Below are 24,888 nucleotides of genomic sequence, written 5' to 3' on the forward strand. Positions count from 1 at the left end.
AAGAAATTACACTTTCTTAGGGAAGATCCCCAGTGCGTTGAGTGGTGTGGGTGCCAAAAGCTGCAGAGGGGGTGGGAGGGGAAGGCTGAGGACCAGGAACATTTTGATGCTGCCCTTGAGTTTTAGAGGCTCTGCCTTCTCTTGCAGCAGCAGATGAAGGCTCACAGATGCTGTTGAAACAGTAATGAAGTGTGCACAGGGTGGGAAGGGAATCTCCCAAATGCTTTGAAGGCTTGCTGAGCAAGGAGAGCTAAAATATGTGTTCCTGTCTGCAGCCTCCTCGCTCCCTGCAGCAGAGCTCTGGGTGTCTGAGGCAGAGGCTCTTGGCACAGGTGCAGTGCTCTGAGCTGGCAAGAAACTTCCCAACGGGACGGATGGAAAATGCTGATTTTGAAGAAACTGAAGTGTTCTGTGGGGAATGTGCAGATTTTTCATCAGGTTTTTCTGATGGAAAGCGGGTGGCTTTCCAAGGTGACCTTGCCTGGTATCCCCTCCTCTGTGGGGTGGAGCTGGGACCCCGGGCACACAGGGAGCCCAGGCTTTGCTCTCCCTGCCAAAACACCATGGATGGGTTGTGACACCATGGATGAGTTTTCCTCCTCAAATGAGAATTTGATGTAGGCTGCAAAACAGGCGTGTGTGTTTGTTTTTAAACTGGTAATTCATTGGCTGTAGGTGTGAAGATACAGTAAATCCAAGGTCAGGTTAAATTTTTCAAGTGAAAGAGACTGAAAATGACTTATTGAAGGAAACAGTTAAATACCAGGATACTTGACTCCCAGAGGAACTAACCTCTCCTCCCTCTCTTTGTCCTCAGGTTCAGTGGCAAATATGAACATTTGTCAACATTTAACAACAGTTCCTTGGTACATCATGAATTTGCTGGAATCTGGACCGCAGAGCACTTGCAATAGTGCTTTTTAAATTTGAATTTAATTTAAATAAAAGAAAAATAATCATCTGGATCAATCTCAGTGATGGCTAGCAAAAGGAAATCCACAACTCCCTGCATGATACCAGTGAAAACACTGGTGCTTCAGGAGACTGAGCAGGATGCTGCGGAAGATGATCGTGAAGGAACACAACAAGAGGCTCCTGTGGAAGGGGCAACAGGGAGTGATGTTGGTGCCAGTAACAGTAATAATGGAGCTTTGTCCAATGGGCACCGCAGTATTGCCGATAGTGACACTTATATCTGCAAGTCTTGTGACTTTGGATCTCAAGACGTTCATCAGTTCTTTGGGCACTTGGACTCTGAGCACTTGGACTTTAGCAAAGACCCAGCGTTCGCGTGTGTTCCGTGCAGCTTCCTGGCAAACAGCCACGAAGGGCTCTCACACCACAACTCGGAGTCACACGCTGGTGAGACAGGCTTTGTCTGGAGAGTGGCTAAGCAGGACAGTCGTACAACCGTGGAGCAAAGTCTCTGTGAAGCCACCAGCAGCCACGACCTTCCAGGAGAGGTCCCTGAAGAGGGGGCAGACGGCCAGTCTGAAATTATCATTACCAAAACCCCCATCATGAAGATAATGAAAGGTAAACCCGAGGCCAAAAAAATCCACACACTGAAGGAGAATGTGTCAAGTCAGTTGGGTGGTGAGTCGGAGGTGAAGGATGGGGAGCATTCGTTCCCAAACGGGTCTGTGCCGGTCAGCCAGCCCATGGCAAGTTCCACAAAATCCTCCCACATAGTGAATGGCTCCATCATAGGAAATGTGCCTGTTCTGCAGGCAGGTGTTGCACAACTTGTGTCGCTGCAGCAGCAACCCCCATTGCATCAGCAGCTACCTACATCCAAGTCCCTTCCTAAGGTGATGATTCCCCTGAGCAGCATTCCAACATACAATGCAGCCATGGACTCCAACAGCTTCCTGAAAAACTCTTTCCACAAATTCCCCTATCCCACCAAAGCCGAGCTCTGCTACTTGACTGTGGTGACCAAGTACCCAGAAGAACAGCTGAAGATCTGGTTCACTGCCCAGAGGCTGAAGCAGGGCATCAGCTGGTCACCAGAGGAGATTGAAGATGCCAGGAAGAAGATGTTCAACACTGTTATTCAGTCTGTGCCACAACCCACCATTACAGTTTTGAACACGCCGCTGGTTGCGAATCCTGGGAGTGTCCCCCATCTTATCCAGGCGACTTTACCAGGCCATGTGGTGGGGCAGCCGGAGGGGACGGGGGGGCTGCTGGTCACACAGCCCATCATGGCAAACGGGCTGAAGGGCACCAGCTCCTCCTTCACCTTGGCAGTGACTTCTGTCCCCAAGCCGCAGCCGGCGGCGCAGCACAGCACGGTGAGCTCCAGCAGCGCCTCGGGAGTGAAGGTGGTCAACAGCGCCCAGTCGCTGCTCACTGCCTGCCCTGCCATCTCCTCGCAAACCTTCCTGGATCCCAATGTCTACAAAAACAAGAAGTCCCACGAGCAGCTCTCAGCCCTGAAAGGCAGTTTCTGCAGAAACCAGTTCCCTGGACAGGCTGAAGTTGAGCGGCTGACAAAGATCACAGGCTTGTCCACCAAGGAGATTCGAAAATGGTTCAGCGATAGGAGGTACCACTACAGGAATGTGAGAGGTGGCCGGGCCGTCTTCCCTGGAGACAGTGCTCTTGATTCCCTGCCTGAAATCACCTTTGATGTCCCTCCCAGAGGAGCTGAGCTGAGCCCTGCAGCGGCGGCAGCCACGCCGGCCCCTCAGCACCCACCACGACGGCAGTCGTGGCACCAGGCGCCCGACTTCACCCCAACCAAGTACAAGGAGAGGGCGCCGGAGCAGCTGAAGGCCCTGGAGAGCAGTTTTGCCCAAAATCCTCTTCCTGCAGAGGAAGAGGTGAACCGCCTGAGGGGGGAAACGAAGATGACGCGGAGGGAGATCGACAGCTGGTTCTCGGAGAGGAGGAAGAAGAAGGTGGTGGAGGAAAATAAGCAAGTGGAGGAGGTGACTCAACAGCAGGAGGAGGAGGAGGCAGAGAATGGCAGTGGGGAAGGGGAGGACTCTTCAGACGAGCAGAGGGCTGCGAGTGAAAATGGCTCAGTCGACGCCTCCGGCACCAACCCAAACTCTGCGGAGCGGAAGGTGAGTCCCATCAAAATCAACCTGAAGAACCTGCGAGTGACCGAGTCCAACGGCAAAAATGAGGTACCGGGGACCGGCGCAAACGAGAAGGGGGATGGCAGCTCCAGCAGGCCGCCCACCCCTCCCAAAACCAAACTGAACTTCAAAAAAACTGCCCAGCAGCGGCATCTGCTGAAGCAAATGTTTGTGCAGACCCAGCGTCCCACGAACCAGGAGTATGACGCCATCGTGTCCCAGACGGGCCTGCCGCGGGCCGAGGTCATTCGCTGGTTCGGGGACAGCCGATATGGCTACAAGAATGGGCAGCTGAAGTGGTATGAGAACTACCGGCGGGGGGTGTTCCCCCCGGGGCTGGTGGAGGTCAGCCCTGCCAGCCGGGAGGTGCTGGAGGACTACTACGAGAAGCACAAGGGGCTGCGGGAGGAGGACGTGCCCGGCCTGTGCGAGCGCTCCCGCCTTGGCGCCCAGCAGCTCAAGGTGTGGTTTGCGATGAAGGCAGAGGAGGAAGGCAGGGGCTGCGGCTCCGAGGAGGCCTGTGCGGGCAAGGCATCAGGGAGCCGGAAAGGGCCGTGCGAAGCCGGCGCGGAGGCGTCGGAGAGCAGCGAGGCGTGGGAGCCGGTCGGGCTGGAGGGCAGTGCCGCGATCTCCGATGCCCCCGGCCCACCGCCCGCCACGCGGCTGGGTAAGGTCCCTGCCTTGGCTCCATGGCGGGGTTGGGTGGGCAGGGGGCACTGGGCCTGTCCTGTTCGGTAAACAGACTTCAGGGAAGGGTTTTGTGCTTGAGATTTAACTGAGGAAGCGGTAAGAAACTCTCCCTGTGAAGAAGCAGGGAAAGGAAGGAGGATGAGGAGAGTTAAGCAGGATGACACAGGTGCCACCACCTGCCTGCCCCTTTGTGCCTTGGTCACTGTGTGCTGGCATCACTCAGAAGCCACATCCTGGCTTTATTTCAAGCCTAAGTAAGACAGTAGCAGTGTCTGGTTCTTTTACGTGCCCTGTGGGAAAACGACACGTGGATTTAGGATGGGGATGGGTATTTGGGAAGAAGGATCTGGCTGCTTGTCCTGTGCCACTATCTCCTCCATACCCTGACCTGGGCTTGGGCAGCCAACACAACCCCTGCTTGCCCTTCCCTCTCCTGCTGCCAGCTCTTGAGATGTGAGCATCCTTGTTTGGCATGGAGCAAGGCTTGGGTAGTGAAGATTGGGGGCTGCAAGAAGGGAGAGGACATGGAGGGCTGGTGTTTCCAGCTGCTGGCCCTACCCCTTCTCCAGGACTCAGGGAAGAGGTGTGTCTGTGCATGTGTGTGTGGAGGAGAGGTGCTTTCCAAGCCTTCTGTGGGTTCTTCTGCACTGCAGCTGGGGACAGCTTCCTCCCTGGCAAGTTCCCACCAAGCGCTGTCCCTGTCCCACCATGGTCCATACATGTAGCCCCTCACTGGCCAGCTGGGATCTTCCCTGGCCTCACTGTCTTGCTTTGGAGCTTTGCACACACCTCTGCCGTGGCTGCAGGTCTTAAAAAAATATGTTATAAAATTCAAGTAAAATTCATTGCTTCCCTCGTCCATCTAATTTGGAGGAGGTGGGGTATGGGTGTGCATCACCCCATGTGTTTTGCTGGGGAGTGGTGGGTTTGGGGACTGGTAGCGGGGCAGCTCTTTTGCCCATGCCAGGGACATGGCAAAGCACCCTCCAAGTGTGGCTTTGTGCCACCCAGTCCCATCACCCCTCATGGCACAGAGGCAGGAGGGGTGCTCTGCAAGGATTCACAGCTTTGGACTGCTGCAAGCTGCATCTCTCCTTAGCCCTGCCATGGGCCAAAGCCCAGATGCTCTCCCACAAGGATTTTGGGTTTCCTGGCCCCTCTGAATGGGACTAGCTCTTTTCCACAGCTGACTACACCAAGGCTCCCAACTTTGCCCATCCTGAGGGCACTTCTGCACCCCTTTCTCCCCACCGAGCACCCCACCTGGGTTGCAGGCCCTTGCGGTGAGCTGGAGCATCTGACACCTCTCTTTCTTTTTCAGAAACAGAGTGAACTGGAACCACCAGCCCCGGAGGATCCGCTCTTACTCTTGAGAAGAAATTTGTGATCTTTAAGAAACCCACGGGCCGGCCTGAACCAAACCTGAGGAGCAGGATGTGGTGATGAAGCACTGCCATAAATGAGACCTTTGAGTGCAGCATATGTGCAAAAACTGGGCACTCGGTGCCAAGCTCTCGGTGGCCCAGCCGAGGACACGGCTGAGGGCTGGCACAGGCAGGGGCTCAGCTTGCACCAGGAAATAGGATGCTCCTGTTTGCTTTCCAGTGACAGACTTTCAGATTTCATATTCATATACCGATGCCTACAGCTGCCTATACAAGCATAACAAATCTCAGACATTGTGTAAACAAGGTCATTGCTTAGATATGGACTATCATGGCATAGTACTTGTTTCTTTTTTTTTTTCATCTGTTCGTTAAGGTGTTTGTTCTCTAAAGGTTGGCATGGCTGCATCTATCCTCTTTGTGGTCCTTGAGCCCTGGCATTGAAGGGCTTTGTGGGCACACAAGTGTTTGTGTGTTAGGAAAGGAAAGGGATCTGAGAAGAAAACTGCCAGTCTTGAATTTAAGAGCTGAGTGAGAGTCTTATCCCTACAGAGGAGGTTATAGTCAGCATTGTTCTGATAAATAGCAGGTTCCCAGACCCAGGCAACGCAGCAGTTTGGTGTCATTTTGTCCCTTGCTGGCTAGAACACTTTCCCTTGTGCTCCTGGAGACTGACTGTAGCAGGCTATTAAATCTCCAAGTCTCTCTTTAATCACTGAGAACTAGCACATAATAATTTTTGCATCCTGACCTGGAATCCTTTTCATTGTTCAGAGAGAACAGGCTGTTCTTCAGAGAACAAACACAGAGAATCGCAGCGTGGCTGTGAGTGGTTCAAGTAATTTTTGTCTCCAAGGGATCAGTGAGACAGCAGCTCTGCTGCAATCAGGAAGTTTCCTTCTTGCAGCCCTACATGGCAGGCCCTCCTGCAGCACTGCTGGTGACTTCGAGTGTTTGTTCCAGTCTTTTTTTCTTTCTTTTTTTTCCCTTTTTTTTCCCTTTATCCAGGCCATGTGCAATATTTCTGGCAAAATAGCAAAATAAATTTCCCAGTTAACCTGCCTGCTGCCTGGTACCTGTACATTTTTAATGTGTGTTGTCCTGTGTGGTTGCTGTGTGATGCAGCTGCTTGAAGATTTATTTTTTTAAATATTCTCTTCTGATAGAAAACAGGGTCTGGAAGGGAAACTTGAGCTGAATAGTCCAGCCAAATGCTGTGTCAGACCATTCTGTCACAAGCTAATCAAATCCCAGCCCCAAACTGGTTCCACGTCTTGCCTTCACTTTTGCTCTTGGAAGGCTCTTCCAGAGCTTTGCTGCCTTTGAGTGGTTAGAAACTTTATTTAAGTTTCTAGTTTGAATTAATTCGTGGCTGGTTCATTCCTGGTTTGTTTTGGAGCCAACATTGTCCTTTAACTTAAATAGTTTTTGGTGTTTATCCGCTGATGTATTTATGGAGAGTAGTCATAGCTCCTTATTTTTGCCAAGCCAACTCAGCCAAGCTTTTTCAGTAGAAGTTTTTTATTTAGTGAGAGCTTTTTAATGTGGGAGACTTTATTGTTGGTGGTAAATGATATTTATTAGGAGGGTGGGTAGCAAACCCTGAAGGATCAGATCCAGAGATTTACAAAAAATCTGGTTTAAAAACAAAAAAAGCTCTTTCAGAACCTCTTCCAAAGATGGTGTCTGATTTCTACCTTTAATTGCCCTTGCTTTTGCAATTCTTTTTTTGTCTCCTCTTTAAGAGACTGCCTTGCTCAGCTTCTAGAAGGGGTTGTATCTGCTCAGTGCTTTGGCAGAGGCTTCCCCTCGCCTTGTGGAGTATGCTGGGTGCCTGTACCTGAGTTCATAGGGCTCCCTGATGCATGGGGATGATCTCCATGGCCAAGTGTGACCATCTGCCTCAGATGGAGATGACCTGCACCCCAGACTGAGCTGGGGTGATGTTTTGGATGCAGCCACTCACACTGCACCCATCCCATCGCGGTGAGATGTACTGTGCTGTGAGCAGGGGTGGCACTGACTCAGAGCACCCTGCTGTGGCACCAGGCTCCCTAAATTTCTCTTTAGAATCACTACTGATGGTCATGGCATGGTTAGAGGTGTGACCAGCAGCCATCCCACCTTGGCTTTGTGTTGGCTCATCCCCTCTGCTCCCCTTGGGGAGCAGGGGTGGCTGCACTGCCGAGGCAGCCAGAGCCCCAGGGGTTCATCTTCATGGGTGCAATCTTGCACACCCTAAAATATCTCAGGCGATGGGAGAATCTGGGTGGTGGTAGAGCTGGAAAGCAGATTTGTGAGTTGTGTGGCCTGGGAGAATGGGTGTATGTACAGTGTCACCTTCAGAGAACAAATACAGGTAGGTCAATTTACTCTGTAGTGTCTATGTACATGCAGGTTTGTTTAAGTACACATATATACAGTTCAGATATGCCATTGATTCTTTATTGCATTAAGATGTACATTAAAATGTACACTTTTACTAACTACTTGCTATATAAATATGTTGGAAGTGTAGTTTGCCCATTCAAGGTGATTTTCTGTGGGATTTTTGGTGTACACTTAAAGGCCTATGGCTAATTGGAAGAGTGATTCCCCGCTCCATCTACAGAAATGCTTAAGGACTATGGTAAGAACTGGTCCCTTCAAATCATGTTTCCATGCACTAGCTGAAATATTTTGGACTTGGATTGTATTCAGCAAGTTTTCCAGAATAATTGAAAAGAAGTCTTGTGAGCTAGAGGGAGAATTTCCCGGTGTACACAGAAAAACCAGCCTTGAGGGTTGGAAGCTGCTGAGGTTTTTGAGCTTTGTCTCCATGCATTCATACAAGCACAGCAGGAGTTTTCTTTCTTTTGGGTCAGAGGAATGTTTAAAAGTGGTTCCATGCAGACTCCCCTCAGACGTGGCGACGGGGCTGGCAAACGCCATTGCGTGGGGAGGGTAAGATTTAGAGACAAGAAAAAAAAATCAAAAAGTGATCAAGTTCCCTTTCTAACTCCTACATTCCTTGTTATCTGCATTTTTTAGTTGACTTGAAATCTCCATAAAAGTATAAGCTGAAGATTTTTGAGGGTTTAGCTCTGTGGTCCCCTGTTTCTCTGTGGTGAAGGAGAAGCAGGTGCCATCTCCAAACAGATTCTGTTTCAGTGCAGGACACTGGAAATGTGCTTGCATCTGAAACTGAAAGGAAAAATTGAGAGGTGGCTTGACAGTCCCAGCAGCAGCTCTTGTGGTGTTAAGAGGAAGTGTCACCACAATTCTACACAGTGTGTGAATATTTATCATCATCTAATCAAAGATGACTATCTTGACTTGAAAGGAAGGGTGTAAGGTCGAGGTGATGTAGCCAGCATCAGTAAGGAAGGGAAATCATACTCTCCACCTCCATCAGCTGTGTCTGAGCTTGGGCTTGGCAGGCACAGCAGTAACCATCATTTTTAATCCATGTGAATCTTGTTACTTATGTCTCTGAGACTGCTTAGATTAAGGGCACAATCCAATTGCTTAATAACCCAAACCCCTGATTTGTGCCAGCACTAGATGTGGCTCTGTGTTCCAATTGGATACCTTATTTTTCAGGTCCATAAAGAGCATCCTGGAAATAATTTTTTTTATTTCTTTCTTCTTTTTTTTTTTAATTTTTATTTTTAATGCAGAACACTAAACAAACCATGATCTGCAGGCTCCTATTTCTGCTTGCCTGTGAGGTGAGAGCTGATGGACATCAGGCCTGCAGTGTGGTGGGAGGATGGGCAGAGGTGCTCGGAGGTATTTAGTGTGGCTTCATGTCCCCTCCCTGCCAGGGGTTTGGGTTGGTTACCATGAGAAGCCACCAGCAAAAGCAGCAGCTGCTGCAGCTGTCAGAGAAACCCTTAACCTGGCTGGGGAATGCTCTCACAGGAGCTGCAAGATACCTGCTTGGTTAAATTTTGTTAAGTGTCCCTTGACTGTTCAGAAGAAGGAAACTGTAGAAGGCAGGTTATTCATTTAGGGTTTGGGAGGGGGTTGGTTGGGGGTTTTTTTGTTTTTTTTTAATTGAAAAGCAACAGTTTGATCACATGTAGAAGTGTTGTATTGCCTTCCCTGCAGTCCCTCTCTTAGGGACATAACAGATAAAACCTGATCAGAAGCTGGGAATCAGAACAGAAAGATGATTTGCAGGACTTAGGCACAAATTAGAATGTTGACAGTATTTAAAATACTTGTAAACTGCTGCTCTCTCCTGTTGCCCTGGTAACTTTGTCTTTGCTCTTTTCAAATTAATCAGAGGGCTGATGTGATTCGGCTCACCTTTAACCTCTGGTGTCACTTCTCGGCTGATCCCAAAACTAGCAGGGTAAGATTTGGCAACACTTCACGTGGAACGTGGAAGAGGATGAGGCATTTGCAGGCTATCCCTTTTTTTTTTTTTAATTGGGAAGTTTAGTTTCTGCTGTATGTTTTACTTGCAGTGGTCCTGCCAGGAGTGCTAGATTAGCATCACAAATTTTAAAGCAGAGCAAGGGAGCTCTGTTACCTGAGCAGTGATTTTTTTATTTTTTTAATTTTGTGTTTTCTGGTTATTGCCCAAGTGCTCTGTTGGCTGACATTGGCCATATTTTAATGGCACAATTAAAGCCCCTTTTTCCCTGTACTGATGGAGGGTGGTGTTAGGAGGACTCTTGCTAACTGGTGCTAGTGAAGTTTGGGCTAGGAATCCATGGCATAGAAAACTTTTAGCTAAAATTGCACTTTCTTTCTGCCCCATCTGGCTCGTGGTGGTGTTATGGGTACGTGGCTGTGATTCCCCTTGCACATACTAACATTGCACTAAAAGAGAGACTTTGGGAACAGCGTGTTGATCACTTTGTTTCTCAGCAGACCACAAAGTCAGCCTAATGGGGTCTCTTTTTTTTTTTTAATTACTGTTATTTAGAAATCACGCTGGTGCTGAATGACCTGGAATTTTTGCTTGGATTTATCCAAAGGAAAATGTAATTGTAGCTGCAATGGGACCTTTCATAAGGGTGGCCTTGCAGTGAGGGAGCAGAGCGCAGGCTCTGCTGTGTAAACAGTCTTTGTACCGGGGAGGTGTGGGGGGCTCCAGTGGGGTTGTTACTGTGTTTTTTTTTCCAGACCACAATTTTAAATGGTCATCTTGGAAATTGTGTGAAACAGGAAATAATTTTTACTTTTGGTAAAGGTTTTAAAGAGGAAAAAAAAAGTGAAGCTGCCTGTGATTGTGGGCTGTAGCTATTATTAGGGCTAGGGTAGCTTGTACCTGCTATGGACTTTACCTGCTCTTATTCTGAGGGCAAGAACTCCCTGTAGCAACAATGCCACTTCTGAGAAGTGAACGGCAAGTTTCCCTTCCTTTTGTATATGTGGATGTGAGGGTGGGCGAGGGGAAGAGCTTGCTTGTACAGTTTGTTGAAATGAAACCAGACATTTTTGGTTGTTCCTAAATAAAGAGTGTAAAAGACAAACATGAGTTGAGTGGTGCTTGCAGTGGGGTCGGGGGAGGCCTGTGGTGGTGCCCAGGGCATCACAGCAGGAGCTGCCCCATGTATGGAGAGGGATGGGAATGCTCCATCACAAATGCTTGCCCTTTGTTTTTAGGGCATGAAAACTTATCCAGGGGATAAAGCCATGAGTGTGTGACCAAGCAGCATGCTGAGCTCAGACATGTCTGTCTTAGGAGTCCTTCTTCATCCTGGGGTGCTTGCCCTGAGGCTGGCTCAGAACTACATGGTCAGCTGTAGCAGATGACGTTATTTTACCCTTTTGAATGAAAAATATGAAACCTGAGGCTGCTACTTATTTTTCTTCCCAGCAGCTGTAACCCCTTTAAATCCAGGAGGCAGGAGGGAAGAGTGCAGCCTCCCCTCAGGAATGGCTGCACTCCTGCTGTGCAGGGCACAGACCACCAGACACCTGAGCCACCACACACATAATACTGACACTTTTATTGTCGTTTAAAGCTAGAGCGGCCCCATAAATGTAGAGTTTCACTACTGGACGCTTAGGCAGTGGCTATACAGGTAGTAGATCCGATGCTGCCAGGACCACAGGTATGTGCTGTGTTGGTTACTGAGGTATCTCCACTGCCTGTACTGCTGGAACAGGAACAGCTGCACAGCGTCTCCGGACTACAGGCAGAGCAGCAGCACAGAGTGCTGGATGGGGGTTTTTTGGGTCTCTCCTTGTGGTTATAGACAGTTTGGTCTCTCACCTCAGCAGCTGGCAGCCTGTCTGCACCGATGTGCTTCATTAAGGGCTTGGTGGTGAAGGTTGGAGGGTGGGTTGGGGTGGGGGGGTTTTTCCAATTTTTTTTTTTTAGTTCTCCACTTGAACACACTTCAGCAGAGAAACTGGAAAAGCTGCCTGAAAGTAGGCCATAGCAGTGCCGTTTCCATAGAAACCAGTTCACAGCGTGCTGTGAGATTCACAAGCACTGGAGGTGCTTTGCCCGCCGGGATGGGCTACAGCCGGTTGTCCCCGTTGACCCGGGTCCTCCGCAGTACCCTGCAGGGGACACAGAGAGGGCACACAGCTTAGCCTGACCAAGGGATGACCAAGGACATTCTCTGGTGTCTGAAGTTGCACACTGGAGGAAAGTGGGAGGGGCTCAGCCACATCTCCCCTGCCTGAGAAAAGCGGCACCAGCTGCAGGGTGGCAGCTCCTTGTCCCACCCTACTCCCACAGACCTCAAAGCAGTAACTGTGCCAAGCACTGGGACAACTTTCATGCTGAAATTTAGGGTTTCTGTGCAGCAAACAAGGCTGCAGCTCCACTCTGGGTTATGGGGAGGCTGCATTCATCTGCCCCCAGCCAGGAGACTAAATGCTGGGGGGGATTCGTGCTGGGAGGAGCCGAATGGCATTACCTTCGCTCCCGGCTCTCGAAGTGGTCAGCAAGCTGCTCCTGTGACACACGGAAATCCTCAAAAGGCTGTTGGTACCGTGACTCAAAGGACCCCTCTCTGCCTCTGCTTGACAGCAACTGACTGGAGGCATCCCCTGCTCGTTCCCGTAGGGCTGAAGCACTGAACAGGTTTATTTCTCCATTCTCCTGCTTAGATTATAAAAAAATGCAACACTCAAGGGACTGGGATATCAAAGTGTACATCCTGCAGTAAGGGTTAGCTGCCACACAGGGTGTCCAGGGCTCACAGGGGCTTGGGGTTTGCAAAATGCAACTGCTCCAACAACCACTGCTGGCTGCCACCAGTCTAATTTTAAATGAAAAGAACCATCTGTCTCTGAAGGAGCCCTCTCCTCCACTTATGCCAACACAGACAGCCCCAGGCCAGCCAGGTCCATGATACTGAACTGTTACTTCCCTGGAGAGCAGACAGGCACTGGGATGGAGCAAAAATCTGCCTCCTCCAGCTTTTGGTGAAGGGATTTCCAGGCAAGTCAAACACAGTCGAGGCTGGACCCTGCCTGAAACACTCCAACTGCTGCACAAAGCAAGCCCAGCACTTGCTGTTCTGCTGTGCATCACTATGGAGCAGCATTGGGAATTCAGGCCAGGCACTACTGAGTCTTGCTTCTCCAGCTGGAGCAGGACAGCAGGCAGGGCTCACTGCCCTGTGGCACAGTTGCCTTCTCATCTGTGACCCCAGTCTCACCTTGCTAGGGAAAATGTCTATCTTGACCAGCAGGGAAGCCAGCTCCAAGTTCTCACTGTAGTTGTTCTTCAGGGGAACAGCTCGGAAACCTACAGCAGAGACAGCCCTGGTGTCACTCATGGGACAGGTGACTTGTCAGTTCCCTGGCACAGAACTCAAGAGGGGGTTCTTCTCCCAGAAGACCGTTCTCTTCTGCCCTTAAGAGCTGTGGCTACCCCATCCCTGAAAATGTTCAAGGCCAGGTTGGATGGGCCTTTGAGAAACCTGGTCTAGTGGAAGGTGTCTCTGTCCATGGCAGGGAGAGTGGAAGGAGATGGTCTTTTAGGGTTCCCTTCCAATCCAAACCACTCTATGATTCCATGATTATCCAACCCATCCCAGTCAGGCCCGAGGCCTCTTACCAAATGGCTTCTGCCTTCTTTTACCTGGTTGGGGATGTGATGTGTCATGGGGAGAGGAAGAACTGAGCCAGCCTGGGGCATCTTCTTGGCTAATGATGTGAACTGGTGAGGACCACCATGACCCCCCTCCTTGCTTTCCCAAGCGCTTTTACCTGTCTTCAAGCCTTTCACCAGGAAGGTGGCCTGAGCCAGGAAGTTCTCATCGCTGAACATGTCCTCCTCATACACCACAAAGCGCAGGAAGGCAAAGTCAGGGTTGCTGACCTGGAAGTGGAACTGCTTTGGGGTCCAGAGGGGGTTCAGGCCATTGTCCGCTGCTCATAAAACATAGTTGTCAGTGGGCAGCCCCCACCATCCCCTTCCCACCAAGACTGGTGCTGAGCTTGGGGCAGTACAAGGGCAGCTCCCGGGCCAGGTGTTTCTGCAGAACCCACAGTTCACACCAGGGCCTGAAGTGCTGATGCATCCCTCTCCTTTCCCTTCACTAACCCACTCACCCACGATCTCGGTTTTCTGCTTGGCGTTGTCATACTCAGCACCAGACACCTCCACCTCCACGAAAGGACAAACAATGCCCCTTCCATTTTTGGGAAGGTGCCGAGCCCCCAGGACCTGGGCAGAGAGCAGGACACACTTCTTAAGAGACAGGAGCAAAGTTAAAAAAATGTGTTTGCGCACTAAGACATCTTTCCTAATAAAGCACCCTGGCTCTGCTAATTGGAGAGAGAAGCGACACTGACAGCCAGCCCAGCACAGCCTCTCAGAGGGAAACAGCTCCCACCTCTGGAAGCTGCTATGGTGTTCCCAATCGCCAGTTTAACTTGTAAGCCATAAAAAAGGTAGTTGAACTGCCCCAACTTCCTGCCTGCCACCTGAATAGCCAGGTCAGGGCCACAGCAACCCTTCCCCAGCCTGCCCAGCTGGAACTGGGCTCCAAGCCAAGGGCCCTTCCCTGCCCGGAGTGCTATGCTGGACACCCTCTTTGCTGAAACTTCTCGGCCCTCCTCCCTTGGTGTGAGGATGAAAAGGACCTGGTCTCTGCCACTGCTCTGCCTCCCAATCATAGCACAGTCTGTGCTCAACTCAAATGATAACCTGCTTCCTCACAGGAGAAAGAAATTGCAGCTCCCTCTTGCTGGTGGCCATATGTCGCTCCAGTGTGCTGTCGGCACACTGCTGCTGCAGGGGAAGGACATGCTGCCAACGCTGGATCATGTGCTTTGAGTCATGCTGGGCTCGAGACAGCTTCTCCATCCGTGAAAGCTGGCTTTGGTGGGGACAGTAGGCAGTTTTGCCTGAGGACAAAAGCCTGAGCCCATCTCTTAAAGGCGACAGTGACTGCCTATGGTACAATGACTCGACACCTGGTGGTTGCAGCTGCATCCTGAGGTGCAGGAAGAGCTTGGAAAACAGATTGGGCAAGGAAATGATGCCAGGGATTTTTAGGGAGACAGTGGATGTGGGGTCAGTGGTGCAGATGGGACACAATTGAGTGTCCTCATGGGGAAGGGCTGTGCCTTTCTTAGGTGGAACATTCTGAAACAGGTGGCCTCAGAGGAAACTTGTGAGCATCTACATGTAGGAGCTCCACTGCATCCTCCTCAAGGTTTGCATGAGCTGAAGGGATTAGCAAAGGATTGGCTGACCCACAGCTGTGCTCTGAGACCACTAGGTCAGGCTACTGGGACATCACTGGTCCAAACATGAGAGCCACCTGGTTTGGCACAGACCTCCAGGAGTTTTACCTGGCAAGCTGTCCAACACCCCTGCAGATCCCCTGTGGTACAGCTCCATGAGCTGAAACAGGAATAATCCAGCTTCAATCCCACCATTTATGAAGAAAAATATTCAACCATCCTCTGGCACCCGTCACTCACAGCTGCCCCCCTCTTACCATCACCAGCAGTGCAACACAGAAAACAGGGTGAAAAGTTGACTTCAAGCATCTTCCCAAGAGGGGACATAAGCCAAAGGCTGATGGAAACATTGAGCCCAGAGGAACTGAGTGATAAGGAGGGGAAAAGATACAGCTCGTGTGTTATCCTGTGGGAGCCATCATGTCCTTGGCTGTCCCAGCCAGGTTCTGGGTACAGGGATGTCACCTCAGCAGCTCGTGGATGCCACCTGCTGGCACTGGGCCCTGTGCCAGAGGGATCCCGAAGGGAGAATCCAGAGATGCTGTGGATGCTCCTTTCCAGGTACCCTCAGCAGTACACGGGTCTCCCTCTTCAGGGAGGGCTCTCTAAGCCTGTGCTCAGGGACAGCTCTTGGGAAAGGCTGAGGGATTTGGTAAGGAGCAAGCAGCTGCAGGCAGAGCCAGGAACCACAGAAAATACATCCTATCACCCCAAATCTGTTATAACCCCCTGGATCCAATCCCTCCCCACAGCAGGAGGAGGTACTGACCTCAATGGAGATGGAGAGCGGTTCGATACCTCGCAACGTGCTCTTGTCGAAGGGGTCAAAGATGTCATCCCGCATGTTGCTTGGCTGCAGGACATACCCACACTGGCCACTGGACATAAACAAGGCCTGATTCATCTGCATGGGCTTGTCTGGAGAGCACAGGCAGGAGATGGAAGATGGAGGAGACATAGTGTCTTTTCCACAAGATGAATCACCTGAATTATTGTTCCCTCACAGGAAGCCCTTGGCAAGGGGACTTGGCCCATCCTTTGGCAGTTCCTGTGCTCCATGACCTCACTGCAGCTTGTGCACGTGTTGGGGACATGGGGTGATCTTCTCATGTGCCCAACTACCCAGTGCTCCATGGGTCACCTCCTCCTTTTCCTCCCCTCTCCTTTCAGCTTTCCTTGTGCTGACTCTAGTGTTTGCCAAACCACCCTGTGAGATGCTTGAATTCACAAAAGGAATGAAAAAGCCAGCAGGAAAAAAGAGGCAGGTCGTTTGCTGGTGTGTGGGTGAGCTGAACAGGCTCACAGCAGGGCTTGGCAAGCACCAGCAGGGAAAGGAAGGCCGGACTGCATAGCAGGAGCAGGAATGGAAGCTGGGGAAAGGCGAGAGAAGCAGCCAGCTGGACTCAGACCATGCAACCAGCTGGTGTCTAACCCTGCAACCAGCTGGAGTCCCCAGGCTGGGGCCGCACCATCCCCTTTGGCAACTTCTCTGCCTGCCCTCCTTGTCACCAGGGACCTGGGAAAACTCCCTGCCTCCTCTCCATTTCATCTTGCTCTCATGGCACAACCCTCAGGCTCAGCCCAGGTCCCTGGGTCAATCCAGCCCTCTGGTGCACATTTCCCCTGCAGCAACCACTCTCCTGGACATGAACCCTGGGTCTTGCTGCCTGCAGAGCCCCTCCCAGGCCCCCATTTCCAGGAGCAGGTTAGCAGGGGTGCAGGCAGGTGGATCAGAGGAGGCCCAGGGCACCCCAGGAACTCACTCACCTGCCTTGCCTACTGCCCTCACCTGGGGTCTGGAAGTTGAGTGCTACCAGCTGGCTGCCACAGATCCACATTGGCAGGGGGTCGTAGTTGGAGGAGTCAAGGCGCTGGCCCTTGGGGTAGATGCGGGAGAGCTGCAGGCGGTTGTACTGCAGGAACTTCTTGCCTTTGATCTTGTTGACGTACTTTTCCGCCTTGGTCTCGGGGAAGGAGGACATATCTCGGTAACAGGCTCTCTCTGTGCCAATCTCTGGGAGGAGACAACACTGTGTAAGCCAGAAGAACATTCCCCTTTCAGATATTTAAACCACCCTGGGTTCCTTCCTAACACCATCCCCTCACCCTTGGCTCAGCCACCACGGCTGTGCAGATCCTGCTCTGCCCTGGTGGGTGTTTGCCAGGTGCCCAACTCCAGTGGCTGAAAGCATTGACACAGCTCTCAGTGATCAGGCAGAATGTTCCCCAACCCCACTCCATCAGCTGCTGCTCTGGTTGGTGACAAATATAAGCACCAGAGGGATGGGGAATAGAACTTTCACCCTCTGTAAAAGGATGTTTCCAGAGCTCCAAGCTAAATTGGTGCTTTGGACACCTTGGACACCTAGCCCCTGCTGGGTATAGCCAAAGCAGCACCTCAGGACACACCACAGGGTCTGTAATGCCACAGTGACTGCCTGTGATAGTCTCTAGCCTGGCAGATACTCACTCTCTTCATCGAAGGGCACAGGTCGGCAGTAGACCACCAGTTCTGAAAGCTCCAGGGCAATCTTCTTTCTCCTCTCCATCATCTTCCCTTCAGAGAGCTGCCAAGAGAGGGTGGGAGAGGTGTCAGGCCAGGTAAGAGCAGTGGCTTTGGACAGCCCAGCACATAAAATGACCCACACTGCTTGGTGTGGTTGCTTCTGCTGGCACTGTAGGAACCACTAGCAGGTCTGCCAGGTCTGCATGGGGACACCACAAAACCCCCATGGGAAGAGCCCTTGGTGGGTCCTATCTCCTGTCTGGAACAAGACTGGCCCTGGTACCAGCACAAGGCAGCTGTCACCTTGCCACCCTCCACAGATGGAGATCCCCCACCTCCCAAGGCTGCAGCACCCTCCCAATTGTCCAGTCTTCTCAGATATTCAGCCTGAACCTCTCAAGGCATAACATGTGGAGATGACTCCTTGCCATACTGTCAGAGATTGCTTCAGCTTTGTCACCTTTGTAACTGCACTGCCAGCCACTGCAAGCTGCCACCTCACCACACCCCCACCAGCCTCCACCTGGTCCTTACCTCCTGGAAAACCCAGGACATGGCAAGGAGATGTCTCCCCTTGCCACAGGCTCTCCAGACTCACCCGTGCATCAGCTGTCTGAGCTGCCTCCCGGATCTTCTTCACCCAGTCCAGCAAGTCCTCGTGTGTATCGGCTGCCACGTCGAGGGACAAGCGCGACACTGAGGACATGCTGATGGAGAAGACGAAGAGGCGATTGTTCTTCCCCTCGGGGCGGATGGCTGCGTGGGGAGAGGGAGCAGAGGGCAAGGTCACACCAAATGCTGAGCCAAGCCTTTGAAGCACAGAGGGAGGAAGGGAAAAGACAGACACAGGGGCTCATGGCTGCCCCCAGACTCTTCAGCGACAAGAAGGTCCCATTTCTGGTCATTGGAGGCAGCAGACAGAGCCCAGGAAGTGATAGGTGAGAATCAGAGTATCCTGAGGGGGCCGAGAAGCCTCAAGAGGCCTTTGTAATGCTCTCTCTCTGGCACTCACCAATCTGGCAGGAGGGCACATCCAGGACGCCTCCAAGCAGGTCTCCCAAGGGGCTGTTCTCATCCAGCTGCTGCTGGGAAGGAAGCACAGGCAGGATGGTGCTGGGCATGGTGCTGGGCAGAGCAGCCAAGCTCGAGAGGCACCAGCCCTGCTTGTTCCACTCATCGACATACTCACCTCCCGCTCTGGCTCCAGGCTACTTGGACTAGTAATTTCCTCTACATAGTTGGAAGGGAACCACAGCTGCTTCTTGCCACCATAATCTCCTCTCCACCTGGAAGGGAGGAAAGGGAAAGCATCAGCACCTGCCATGGGACTACAGAACATCCTGAGTGAAACTCAGGGGGACAGGCAGCTCCTCTGTTGTCTGCTTTTAGGGTTTCTGAGACTTTGGGACTGTTCAGCTTGTGGGCAATCCCCAGACAGACCCACTTCTAGAGAGGACACACTTTTGTATGGTGTAAGGTTTGACCACGTTCCTGAGGGAAAAGGGAGGCTCAGGATCAACTCACCAGCCTCCTTCCTGTTTCTCCACATTCTGGATGATGGCATTTTTGGTGAAGGTGAGCTCATCCTCCCGCTGTGCCTTGTAGTCAAACAGGGCTTTCACTGCACACTGCAATGAGGAGGGGTCACATGAGGCTGGGCAGGGGATGGACACATGGACAATGAACCCAGGGGTGAGACATCACCTCCCACTGCAGGTGTGTTTGTTGAGGAGGCTGCGAGGCATGCTGTGTGCAGGCAGCATCCAACCCTGTTGCCAGAGGCTGCTAGACCCTAATGGCACCTTGCAGAACAAAAACAAGATCAAGGTCCCCATTTATGCCAAAGCAGAGCTCACAATGCTGGTACAGCCCTGCACAGGCACCTTCTTTTGTCCCAGAGACACTCATGGGGGTTTTTTGAGACTTCAGAACAAGAGGCAGTCCAGCCTGGGAACCTGCAAGTTCAACTTCCAGTGTCACTCCCTTCATGGTCTAGAAATGAGTGTGCAAAATAACCCAGCTCTTGGAAAACGAATAGACACTTGTTTAACCCTCAGGTCCTTCAGGTTGTCCCATCCAAACACTCAGAGCATACCTTGAAGGTGGGCATGGGGTTGGCCTCCACATAGAATCCAGGGTGGCGTCCCTCGTAAAGGGCTCCATAGTCTGGCTCCTGTGGAAGCAAAGGGCCAGTGGTTACAGCAGTGACTGCAGGAGAACAGGTCCCCCACCTTGGAGCAGATATGGAGAGAGCCCCAGGGAAGGCAAAAGAGCAAAGATGATGCTGCACACAGCCCAAGCCCAGACTCCCAGCCTGACTCAGAGGGGCAGCAACAAACCTCAGTCAAGTCAGCTCAAAGCCCCAAGAAGTGAGGGCTGTGGAGCAGAGGGATGGCTCACACGCCACCACTTCAAGGCACCAGCTCAAAAATGACCTGTCCATCATGCCCTGGCTTAGTTCTTCCAAAGGCCTCCCACACTCACTGCTGTCCCGATCTTCTCCAGTGTCTCCTCATTGATGGGGTATCGCAGCTTCATCTTGCGGTACAGCGGGTGCTTCTCATAGTAGCTGATCAAGTCCACCAGGCTCTCGAACTCAGAGTTGCCCAGTAGCACAGTCTGGCCCTCCTGCTGCACCCGGCAGTGCTTGATCTTCCCTTCCGCCCTGGCAGGTGGAAAGACAGAGAAGCTGCTTGGCATCTGGCAAGAGAAAGTCTCCGCCAAAAGGAGGACACCCAAGGAAAAGGTGTCCCTGGGCTGATGGCTGAGGAAAGCCATCTCCCATTCAAAAATGGGAGGAAGAACGGGGTCCTAAGGGCTCTCAAGGGGCTACTGGACTTATTCAGGGCCATCTTGGAACAAGAAGAGCGCTAGGAGTGCTCATGTCTGGCTGAGGGCCACTCTCCTTCTCTCTCATACACACCACAGCATCCCTGCCACACCTCCCATGCCCACCACCCTTCTCCCAGGGACACACCTGAAGGAGATGGCATAGGAGCTGGGCTCACTCCTCTTGCGCACCAGGAAGGCTCCGTCGCGTGGCACCCGCATCAGCATGTGCTCGGCTTGGGCCCGGGTGAGGTTAGCGTGGTACCACCTTTCAGGAAAGACACGTCAATGTGCACAGGCCTCCACACACCCAGCTCATCCCACACCTCTGCCATGGCACATGGCTTCCTCTCAGCCCCTAAAAGGCTGCTTGAATCCTCAAAAGAAGGACAAAGAGCAGAGAACATCATATACAGGACACTGGAATGGGGCAAAGCCCTTTAGTGATGCATGGCATGGGCATCCCAACCAAACCCAGTATCTCCATGCTTTGCACTGATCCTCCATGACAATCAGCTCCATGAACAACAAAGCTGGCCAGCGTGGCTGCTAAGACAGAGCAGAAAGTGGGGACCAGAAAGCCCCACCAAAGGAAGAATGGCTGAGGAGAGATCTGGGAGGGTTTCCCATGGGTCCCAGTTGCCCACCAGACACAACTCCCCCTCCCTAAACAGACACTCACTCTTTGCTCTCATGGGCATTGGTCTGTGGCACTGGCTCTGTCAGCCTCATCTCAAACTCATTGCACCTCAGTGGCACCCCCTGGTAGTGGGTGATGAGGTCGTAGAGGCTGTCGAACACCAGGTTGTCCGTCAGGAAGAACTTGGGGCTGCCGGCGTCCTGCCGTGAGTGGATCCGGCAGTGCTGCACCTTCCCGTTGCGCCTGTGGAAGAGGGAGAAGGGTAAGTCATGGTTGTCCATGGAGATTTTGCACCTGCCTCAGGCACGGCTACAGCCTGACAGAGCATTCCTGTCCCACAGGAGAGTGATTGCATAAGGATCCCAACAGACTTGACCCTTCTGCACCGGGAGAGGGAGCTGATATGATGCTGGGGTGTAGAAAAAGAGGTCGCAGACCACTGGGGAATGTCAAGAGAAAACTACCCCCAGAGCAATACAGAGCAGCAGGGCTGGTGCCCAGAGCCCTCACCAGAAGGACAGGGTGTAGTCCCCAACAAAGGTCTCGCTCTCTCTGACAAGGAAGGAGCCATCAGGGGCCCCCGTCTCGATGCAGTACTCGGTCAGCAGCCGCTCCGCAATGTGCCGCCCGTCACGTCCCGCTCCCAGCTTCCCGTGGAACCACTTCTCTGTGGAGTGAAGCTCGGTGCTATTGCTCACCTGGCAGGGGAAAAACCCACCGTCACAGGTTACTGAGATGTGGTGCTTTGCTCAAGGGTCTTTCAACCAGGACTAGCTTCTGACTAGTCCTGAAGCAGCGCCCATCCTTCCCACCACAGGACCTCCCCCTGAAGTCAGCTGGCACTGACAACACTCAGCCCCAGGGGAGCCCTCACCTCCTTCTGCTCTTCCTCATCGTCGTTTCCCTGGTCGCTGGTTGTCTCCCCAGAGTAATAGATCTTGCTGCTGGTCAGCACAAAGTAATGTGGGTTCCACTCCTGCAATGAAACAAACTCTGGCAAAGAGACTCCCGAGGAAGCACCAAGCTGGTCTATCCCCCATCCATGGGATTGGCTCTTCCTGAGCAGCAGAATCAGAGAGGGATGATCAGGTTTGTGAAGGACAGTCACCAACAACACTGAATCCAGTGAGTCACAGGAGCTTCCACAACATCTTCCAGATCTGAAGCATGGATTTATCAGTAGCAAAAACTGTGACAGGTCTCATATACAAAGTGACTACAGATCACACTGCAGACACGCCAGCATGTATTAAAAGGTGATGATCAAATCACAAACAAATCAATGCAAAAAGAAAACACTCTGCAGGGAATCACCACAGGGGCTATTAGAGGTAAGGACACCAGAGATGTTATGTGGATTTACCACTGCACTTTATTCTTTTTCCAAAAAACCTGTTTCATTTGCTTGTGGCTTTGCATGACAGAGCCCCAGCAAAGCAATGGTGCTGAGAAGTGGGCCGTGTGTAAGGAAATGCACACAGTAAATGAGTGCTTGGTGCTTTACAGAACAGAATGTGCTTGCTTAGGTGTCAGGTGTGCAGGCACTTGGTAGGAGGCAGGGCTGGAAGCACAGCCATCACCAGAATTTCCTGCAGCACAGATCACAGGCTGCAGTTCCTTGGCCCAGAGCTCCCTCTAGCTCAGCCTTCTGCCTCTAGCAAGGACCCACAGGAGATGCCTAGGGAAGAGCACAGGCGAGAGCTGCCATAAAACTCCTCCAGCCTTCAGGGACGTCTGAGAAATGGGAGAGACTAAGAGACTCTTCGATCATTTGCACCACAGCCCTTTCTTCCAGCACACACAGTGCCTGTTGGAGCCACCCCACCATTTATGGAGCCCCCAGAGCAGGGACACGGTGACAGCAGCAGAGACGTACATGATTTATGGGGTCTTCCAGGTAGAGAATCCCATTCTTGATGGAGTTGCTGATGTCATTCTCTGAATACATCACGGATGTGGGCAGCTCCTCATAAGCACTGCCCTCTGCCAGCTTCTTGTGCTATGGGATGAAAGAGCAGTTCAGGCACCTTGAAGGGAGGCAGGCACCCAAAAAGCAGCATGAATTTTCTGGTGAACAGCCCTAAAACTTCAGGTCTGCTGCAGTGGGTTCCACCAGATTAAAAGGATCAAGACCCATGCCAAAGTGATCACTGAATAGCACTAAAGTCCCACTCTTTCTTCCCAGAAATGATTCCTGCAGCAGAAATACCAAATTTCCCCATGCTCTCAAGAAAGACAGCACCCACCTGCTGAGCTCGTTTCTCAGCAGCTCCTTTGAAGCAAGAGAGCTCTGTCCCCAGTTGGTTTTAGCATCAGGTCTCCACTTTCAACCCTGTACAGCCAAACATCCTCTTCCTCTGCCTCTTCCAGGGGCAGGTCCCACCCCCTCACCCCATTCTGCCCTCATTCTCTCACTTATGAGCCTTGCTGGGGATGGGAGTTCACCTTGATGAGAATCTTCCTCTTGAGCTGGTTTGGAGAGGGAAGGCCATCAGCAGAAATATCAACTGGTTTGGTCAAGAGCATGTCCCCAAAGACCTTCTTGAAATTCTGAGCCATGTTCCTCTGCTGAGCAATGCTGCAGTGGTCCTCGATGGACAGAATGACTGGAAAACTGGGAGAAGAAGGAGAGTTATCAGAGCCAGCATGGGGTCTGGATGCAACCAAGGACTTCTGAGCTCTGTGTCCTCGAGGATCAGCTCCCATCAACAGTGATCCATGTTGTCTTCAGTATCCAGTGTAACCACCCTTTAGGAATGTGTCACACCCCTGCTGGCAGCGCATGTAGTGGAGGACTGAAAAACTATTGGGGTTTATGCAAAGCCCTCCCTCCCACAACTTTTTTCCAGGAAGTCTCCCTTTAGCTAGGAGACACGGCACACTTTTTTTCCCACCAAATCCCAGGCCTTATGCTGGATCTCTGGATAAAAGTGGGCTTCACTTTACTACAACCTTGGCTCTACCCTTTCTCTGCTGTGCTGCCTGAAGTCCTGCTATACTCACTCAGAGGTGACAAAGGCATGCTCCTTGATAGTGACTAAGACATCAGAGAACTTGATCTTGGTAGTTAAGGTGTGTCCGTGGTAGATGACAGGCATCCCATCGGGACCATCCCAGCAATCCACTGAAAGAGAACAGAGGCAGGACACGGACATGAGACGGACTGAACTAAGCGCTGGTGGCTGGTGAAAGCCCAGATTCCCCCGGGGGACCAAAAGCTCAGGTAAGGTAGCACCCAGTCCCACTAAGCAAATGACTTCAGCCCTTTCTGTACATCTTGATAATTGTCATGCCACTGGCCACATCAGCCTTCCATGCAAAGCCTTCCCCAGCCACCACAAGCTGTCAGGAGGATGGAGACAGAACTCACGCTCGATACAGCGGCATCCCATGCGCAGGCAGCGGGCGTACGCCTCCAGTGAGGACTCGCTCGAGAACTGATCCCCCGTCAGGTACCTTCCAGGTGAGACAACACATCAGCACAACAACCCACTCACTGTGGGCATGGGTGTCTGCTGGGACATCATGGACTTTCCTGTGCCATGCAGGGAAAGGCAAGTGCAGTGTCCCTCCACACCTGTCACCTCCCCCAGGTGACGGGCTCAGCTCAGTCCCTACTGAAGGGGCTGCCAGCACTACTCTGAGGTCCAGCCCTGCTGCTGGCTCCTGAGCCTCAAACAGTGATACAGTGTTGGTGACACAAAGAGACCCCTGTATCAGGCAGGAGCCCAAGAGCAAGGTTAGACCAGCTCTTTAAGGCAGACAGGAGCTCACTGCCTGCCCTCCAGGCTGCTCAGCTGGCTTAGGCTCTTGGTCCTTTAAGTCTGGGCTAAGGGGCTGCCACTGCACCCCATGAACAGGGACCACAGACAGAACCTGTCTGCACAGAAAGCAGTTCCTGTAAAATTCTTCCAGCAGCAGAGAAGAAAAATGGCCAATGGCCTGACAGGTTTTATCACATCTGTCCCGAGACGCTATGGGAGATGCCATTGCTAATGATGAGAAATTGCCAGACTAACAGCTCAGGACATGAAGGCATCTGAAGGTCTTTGCAGATGTGTGCTACTGACAATGTCTAAGCAAAACACTGATTGT

General features: G+C 51.9%; 2 protein-coding genes across 10 annotated transcripts in view; one reads left to right on the forward strand and one right to left on the reverse strand.

The window, feature by feature from the left end:
* ZHX3 (zinc fingers and homeoboxes 3) overlaps positions 1–10,632 on the forward strand; it is a 46,819-nt gene extending 36,187 nt beyond the window's left edge. For all 6 annotated transcript variants that reach the window (XM_071573287.1, XM_071573291.1, XM_071573288.1 and 3 more), the window contains 2 exons: positions 818–3,756; positions 5,101–10,632. In XM_071573287.1, the coding sequence (XP_071429388.1) occupies positions 978–3,756; positions 5,101–5,111 (2,790 nt within the window). In that variant the 5' untranslated portion in view covers positions 818–977 and the 3' untranslated portion in view covers positions 5,112–10,632. The remainder of the gene's footprint in view (positions 1–817; positions 3,757–5,100) is intronic.
* Positions 10,633–11,097: 465 nt separating this feature from the next.
* The window catches only part of PLCG1 (phospholipase C gamma 1), a 41,672-nt gene continuing 27,881 nt past the window's right edge, over positions 11,098–24,888 (reverse strand). The window contains exons 11-32 of one of the 4 annotated variants that reach the window (XM_071572745.1): positions 24,164–24,249; positions 23,797–23,917; positions 23,239–23,407; positions 22,670–22,792; positions 21,668–21,769; positions 21,304–21,491; positions 20,836–21,036; positions 20,302–20,421; positions 19,809–19,989; positions 19,420–19,497; positions 18,849–18,952; positions 18,514–18,610; positions 18,337–18,406; positions 17,923–18,080; positions 17,289–17,385; positions 16,608–16,832; positions 15,588–15,736; positions 13,679–13,793; positions 13,334–13,495; positions 12,781–12,869; positions 12,034–12,218; positions 11,098–11,671 (exon numbers count right to left, since the gene is read on the reverse strand). In XM_071572745.1, coding sequence (XP_071428846.1) covers positions 11,629–11,671; positions 12,034–12,218; positions 12,781–12,869; positions 13,334–13,495; positions 13,679–13,793; positions 15,588–15,736; positions 16,608–16,832; positions 17,289–17,385; positions 17,923–18,080; positions 18,337–18,406; positions 18,514–18,610; positions 18,849–18,952; positions 19,420–19,497; positions 19,809–19,989; positions 20,302–20,421; positions 20,836–21,036; positions 21,304–21,491; positions 21,668–21,769; positions 22,670–22,792; positions 23,239–23,407; positions 23,797–23,917; positions 24,164–24,249 — 2,863 coding nt within the window. In that variant the 3' untranslated portion in view covers positions 11,098–11,628. Of the gene's footprint in view, positions 11,672–12,033; positions 12,222–12,780; positions 12,870–13,333; positions 13,496–13,678; positions 13,794–15,587; positions 15,737–16,607; positions 16,833–17,288; positions 17,386–17,922; positions 18,081–18,336; positions 18,410–18,513; positions 18,611–18,848; positions 18,953–19,419; positions 19,498–19,808; positions 19,990–20,301; positions 20,422–20,835; positions 21,037–21,303; positions 21,492–21,667; positions 21,770–22,669; positions 22,793–23,238; positions 23,408–23,796; positions 23,918–24,163; positions 24,250–24,888 lie in introns of all 4 variants that reach the window. The other 3 variants (XM_071572743.1, XM_071572744.1, XM_071572742.1) reach the window with 3 other exon arrangements.

This window comes from Pithys albifrons, chromosome 18 (genome assembly GCF_047495875.1).
Source record: "Pithys albifrons albifrons isolate INPA30051 chromosome 18, PitAlb_v1, whole genome shotgun sequence".
NCBI lineage: Eukaryota > Metazoa > Chordata > Aves > Passeriformes > Thamnophilidae > Pithys > Pithys albifrons.